Raw genomic sequence first — 6036 nt, forward strand, 5'->3', positions numbered from 1 at the left:
TTTTTCTAAGGCCTCGATGCCCAATTGTTCTACATGACGACACCTCCTTTCTACTCACTTTGCCTTTAGACCCGTGGCAACGCTTTGTTGACGATGAATCGCACGTCCGACGTTATCTGTCAAATCTCATATAAATTTGATAAAACACATATAAATTTGATGAATGAGAAATTTGAATTTGATGACATATAAAGGCCGTCCGATAAAATCGCATGCGAAAAAGCATTGCCACGGCCCTTACGGTGGCTTTTTGGGTTGATTTGCACATGAAATACTATCTCGAAGGTAGCTCACTGTAGCCGAATTTGTAGCTCACCACCCAAAACAATCAACCATTTGCTACTTGGGTAATCTATTTGCATTGCCCGCGCACGGCATCAGATTTTGACAGCTCGCAGGCAGATAAAGTTTGACGTTTCTGTTTCGCGTCGCCGCTACCAAGCACTGCATCCGTAAACAAAGCCACCCGCAAACCCAAAATATTGTACCCCTGCGCTGATTTTAGTTTCGTTCGAGGTTTAGTTTAGTTAGTTCGCGCTGCAGCTCCCCCATAAACTTGGTGAAGCTTCGGTGAACGCATGGTTAGTGCCGAAGCGAGGAGGGAAGTGCCCAGCAAGTACGGCAGAGACGTGTCGAGGGGAATGGTTTGCCTGGTGTGTTGGTAGCTAGCTGGCGCGCTGTGCGATTGAGAGTGCGACAAGGAACCGCCAGCAGTTATCGTAGACGGTACGCGCTAGGAGGTGGGAGCCTTGCGGCTGCCGGTTTTCTTTTTAGGACAAACGACATCATCAAACCAGCTGCTGTGGGTGAACGCCTGCGCCTTCGACCTAGCCACGTAGGGATAGCGCGGAATGGAGGAAGAGTTCGAAGATGAGGCGTGGAATAACAGTGCTGGTGGGGGCAATGCGCCCGAAGAAGAGGTATGTAATGCCAGCAACCCAATCGAACCCCGAAACCCGTAGCGCACTACCAATGCATGAGTCCGTTTCCGTTGCGCCGTTCCGTTTTAGGCGGAAAACCACGAGGAACCGTCCGAAAACCCGAAGGCGGTGGTGAGCGACTGTCTGCAGCTGTTCTCAAGCGTCGACTACATCATGGAGCCGGGGATCTTTGCGCAGCTGAAGCGCTACTTTCAGGCCGGCGGCACACCGGAACAAGTGATCAACACGCTGTCTGCCAACTACACGGCGGTGGCGCAGACGGCGAACCTGCTCGCCGAGTGGCTGATCATGGCGGGGGTGCGCGTGACTGACGTGCAGGCGATGGTCGAGAACCACCTGAAGGACATGATACTGAAGACGTTCGATCCGAAGAAGGCGGACAAAATCTTCACCGAGGAGGGCGAAACGCCCGGCTGGCTGACGGAGATGATCGAGCACCACACGTGGCGGTCGCTCATCTACCGGCTGGCGGAGGAGTACCCGGAGTGCCTGATGCTTAACTTCACCATCAAGCTGATCTCGGACGCCGGCTTCCAGAGCGAGATTACCTCGATCTCGACCGCCGCCCAGCAGATCGAGGTGTTTTCGCGCGTGCTCAAGACCGCGATCGCCAAGTTCCTGAGCCACCCGGAGGACTGGCAGGGTGCGATCGAGGAGGTGGCCAAGATGGTGTGCCACGGGCAGCACACGTACGTCTACAGCCAGGTGCTGATCCAGGTGCTGTCGCAGGAAGCGAAGGGGGGCTTTATCATGAAGCGGCTGTCGCAGGAAATTACCAAATACGCGCTGAAAAAGTAAGTAGAAAAGTGGTTGCAGTCAGTGCTGCAAAATGTTATGAGCATCACGAGATGTTGCTCGCGTGATGCTCATTGCTGATACTCAATGAAAGTGCGTCGTGACATGTCGAACACGACATGCAAGTGCTTCAATCAACCGCGATACTCTGGCTAACAAGCTGAGCTTAAGGCCGTCGCAAGCATAATCATGACATTTTTTCTGTGCTGTCTAATGCCTCGGGTTTCAGTTACTAACACTCATGTTTGAAACAAAGCTAAAATCAGCTCACGTACACAACTGCGACGATCAAATGTGAGACTCAAACAGTTGGTGGACCAATCACATGCGTGATGACATTATGTTTAGCATCCAACTCTTGATCACTCACTTGGTCACGACATTTTCTCCCAATGATAATCACGACATTCTTGGAATATACTTGGCTTGTGGTCGCAAGCAACAAAATGAGCATTCTTTCTCGCTCTGTCTGATTTGATGGTCTGTCGGGTCAAACAGAGCGAGAAACCATGCTCATTTTGTTTCTTAGAACCACTCCAACGCACCATGACTATCGTGATGATCACCAACAGAAAATGTCACGACCAAGTGACTGACCACGAGTTGGTATCACAAAATGTCACCAAGCATGTGATGGTTGCAACAACTGTTTGAGTCCAACCTCTGATCATCATAGTAGAGCTCGTGACGCTGACATTATTCTGTTTCAGTCGGAATTTGTCATGACTATGTCAGTGACATTTTGCACAACTGATCATAGTAAAAAAGCCATGACATAGTGGCTGACCAAGCGTTGGTTGCAAAAATGTCACGCAGCATACATTGATCACACCAATCGTTTTGAGTATCACCTCTGATTATCGCAAATGAGTACGTGACGCTGACATGGACTTTGTTTCAGACATATTTTTGTATGACAATGACAGTGACAGTTTGCAGCACTGAGTAATGTTGGTAACGTTTGTCATCTCGCCACGTCTTGCAGCAATCACAACGTCACGCCGATCACGATGGCATTGAACGGGTCGTCCCGGCATCCGCAGGCCTGCGAAGCGCTCACCTCGATGCTGTCCCGCAACACGCTCAACCCGGCCGACATTACCGTGCTGTACCGGAACTACACCTCGCCCGAGCCGCCCCCAATCGATCTGATCCGCAATCCGCAGTTTCTCGAGCTGCTGGTCGACTCGCTGTTCAAGGTCGGCGTCAAGATCAACCAGGAGCACAAGTCGAAGTACATCTATCTGCTCGGGTACGCCGCGAGCGTGTGCGAGATACCGACGAAGAAGGGCCAGCCGAAGGGGCACCGGGTGCTGAACAAGGACGAGCTGAAGGCGACGATCATCGCGATCGAGAAGGTGCACGCGATCTGCAACGTGAGCCGCGGCTCGAGCGAGCTGATCGCGGACATCTCCACGCTGTACAGCTGCATCCGCTTTCCGGTGGTCGGCGTCGGCGTGATCCGCTGGGTCGAGAACACCGTCACCGAGCCGTCCTACTTCAAGCTGTGCACCGAGAGCTGCCCGCTCCATCTGGCGCTGCTGGACGAGGTCGCGTGCGTGCACGCGTCCCTGCACGACCAGATACTGCGGCTGCTGGTGCGCCTGTTCGAGTCGAAGCAGGACGAGCTGGAGATACTGGTGCAGCTCGAGCTGAAGAAGATGCTGCTCGACCGGATGGTCAATCTGCTGGCGCGCGGGTGCGTCGTGCCGGTGGTGAAGTACATCAGCCAGTGCTGCACGCGCGGCGACACCGACATCTCGCTCATCCGGTACTTCGTGACGGAGGTGCTGGAGACGGTCACCCACCCGTACTCGAGCGAGTTCGTCCAGCTGTTTCTGCCGATGGTGGAGAACGAGGAAATTACCGGCTCGATGCGCGGCGAGGGCGACAACGATCCGGTGTCGGAGTTTATTGTGCACTGCAAGGCCCACTACACGACGCTGTGAGGCGGTGGGGTTTGTTGATCCTGGTTTCTTTTTTTTTTTTATTTGTTCATCCCTCTAGCGAATGTGTTTTTGGGACACACATACACACACAGACACACACGTGCGCAGAGCCGTTTGCAGGGTTACCTTTGCGTTTCGCGGCAAACGTGCAAAACGTGTGGAGTGGCTTTTTTTTCTTCTTATGCCAATCAGCCATCATTTCTTGTTAGTATGTAAGCTTTATTATATTCATTTTTTTTATATTTTTGTGTCACATTGCTTGCAACGCGGACAACAAAAAAAAAGGCATGGCAGACGATTGGAATTTTTAGCAGTAGAAGTTTAACTCTACAGTGCTTGCATGCCTGTGGAGACATTCATTAACACCGGGGCAATGGAACATGTTGTTTTATTTCTACCCCCCTCCCCATTTGTCTAGGGATTCTTGTTCCCCAGCGCAATCTTTGGTAGTGATGCGAAGCGGCGTTAGTTGTAATATAAGTTTTACGAGCGCGTTATGAGGGAAAGAGAGCAAAAGCCAGTTAGTGAGAGGAGTAAATAAAATATTAGTATCTTAAGAAAAACAAACACCTATATTGTACTGCGTACGAATCATATGTTAAGCCGGGAGCGATTTACAAGGGTGTGAAATTGAGAACATGTTGCGTGTAAAGCACAGGGTGTACTATTTGATCGCCGGCGCAACAGGCGCCCGCTGGTGTAGTACTAATTAGCTGACAAGTTTTAGCAACAAACGCAACCAACCCCGCGCAGCTTCTTCGTGGGAGGCTGTGAGGGGGGAGGTACATTCAGAAAACAAAACAACAAATGGTAAAAAGAAACGTTTGTGTTACTTCCTACCCGGCCCCAACAGGGCAGGTAAAGAAGGTCAGGTACAATTCGTTCCTAACAGATTCCTAAACACTCCACACCGGCACACGGCGCGTAAAGTGCGCGTTCCGGCCCAAATTAATCATCTGATAAGGGCCATTTAAAAAAAACAAGAAAAAGAAAACGGGAGAGCCGGGGCTGCAGTTAGCCAACACACCGATTGCACACAGCAAGTGTGTACGTCATTATTTGTACCAGGAACACCTACTAGCCTCCATCTTTCCCCTTCTCCATATTGGAGGAAGGATGATATTGCGGAAAAACGGCACGTACACACTAGTGTTGGGAATGAATGAAGTTTTCGCTGGAATCGATTCGATCGGCACCCAAATTGGTTCCAGAATCGGCTCCGGAATTGGCTCCGGTATCGTAATCGGCTCCTAAATCGGAACCGGTTTCGGAATCGAAATTGACTCCGGATTCAGTTCCGGTATCGAAATCGGCTCCGGAATCGGAATTGACTTCGAAATTGGTTCCAGAATCGGCTCCAGAATCGGCTCCGGTTCCGTAATCGAAACTGACTCCGGAATCGGTTCGGAATCGGGAATCATAATCGGTTTTCTAATCGGAATCGGTTTCATAATCGAAAATGACTCCGGATTCAGTTCCGGGTTCGAAATCGGTTCCGGAATCAAAATTGGCACCGGAATCGGGTGCGGAATAGAATCTTATCAATTCCGCAATCGGAACCGGTTCCGGAATCGAAATTGACTCCGGATTCGAAATCGGTTCCGGAATCAGAATGGGTTTTGGATTTGAAATCGGCTCCAGAATCGGCATTGGTTCCTGAATTGGTTTGAGAATCGGCTCCGGAATAGGCTCCGGAATTGGCTCCGGAATCGGCTCCAGAATTGGCTCCGGATTTGGCACCGGAATCATATTCGGTTCTCTAATCGGAATCGGTTTCAGAATCGAAAATGATTACGGATTCAGTTCCGGATTCGGAATCGGTTACGGAATCGAAATCGGTTCCGGAATCGAAATATTCTTCTGAATCAGAATTAAATCCCAAATTGGTTCCAGAATCGGCTTCGGAATCATAATCGCTTCCGGAACAGACATCGGAATCATAATCGGTTTCGGAATCGAAATTGACTTCGGAATCGGAATCGACTCCAAAATCAGAATCGGCTTCGAAATCTGAGTCGGTTTCGACATCTCCATAAGAATAAACGTTAGGACCCAATGATGCTACATATTGATAGGCGCAAAGAATCGCTGGCTTGTAAACGATCCATGCTCATGGACTGATTTCGCTTCAAAAAACTTCTTATTGCAATTCAAGAACTGATTTCCATCGCGGAGAGAATTCCTATTCTGGAGTCAAGTTCGTTACCGGAGCAAATTCCCACGTTGATTCTGATTCCAGACCCGATTTCGATTGCGGAATCGATTCCGGAGCCGATTCCGGAATCGATTCCGATTCTGATTCCGGAATCGTTTCTGATTCTGGAATCGGCTCCTGAGTCGACGCCGGAATC

At 50.2% G+C, this 6036-nt stretch overlaps 1 protein-coding gene across 1 annotated transcript; it reads left to right on the forward strand.

Annotated features, from left to right (window-relative positions):
* Positions 1-397: 397 nt before the first annotated feature.
* LOC120906482 (negative elongation factor D) lies at positions 398-4252 on the forward strand. The gene is made up of 3 exons (XM_040318200.1): positions 398-920; positions 1011-1735; positions 2722-4252. Exons 1-3 carry the CDS (start codon positions 852-854, stop codon positions 3683-3685), a joined length of 1758 nt encoding a protein of 585 aa, XP_040174134.1. The 5' UTR covers positions 398-851; the 3' UTR covers positions 3686-4252.
* Positions 4253-6036: the final 1784 nt, after the last annotated feature.

The sequence above is a fragment of the Anopheles arabiensis genome, chromosome X, assembly GCF_016920715.1.
Source record: "Anopheles arabiensis isolate DONGOLA chromosome X, AaraD3, whole genome shotgun sequence".
NCBI lineage: Eukaryota > Metazoa > Arthropoda > Insecta > Diptera > Culicidae > Anopheles > Anopheles arabiensis.

Excerpts from the sequence above, each read along its gene's own strand:
- LOC120906482 (XM_040318200.1), top strand. The coding sequence starts at position 852 with ATGGAGGAAGAGTTCGAAGATGAGGCGTGGAATAACAGTGCTGGTGGG. Across the intron at positions 921-1,010 it reads GCAATGCGCCCGAAGAAGAG|GCGGAAAACCACGAGGAACC; the intron begins GTATGTAATGCC and ends GTTCCGTTTTAG. Across the intron at positions 1,736-2,721 it reads ACCAAATACGCGCTGAAAAA|CAATCACAACGTCACGCCGA; the intron begins GTAAGTAGAAAA and ends CACGTCTTGCAG.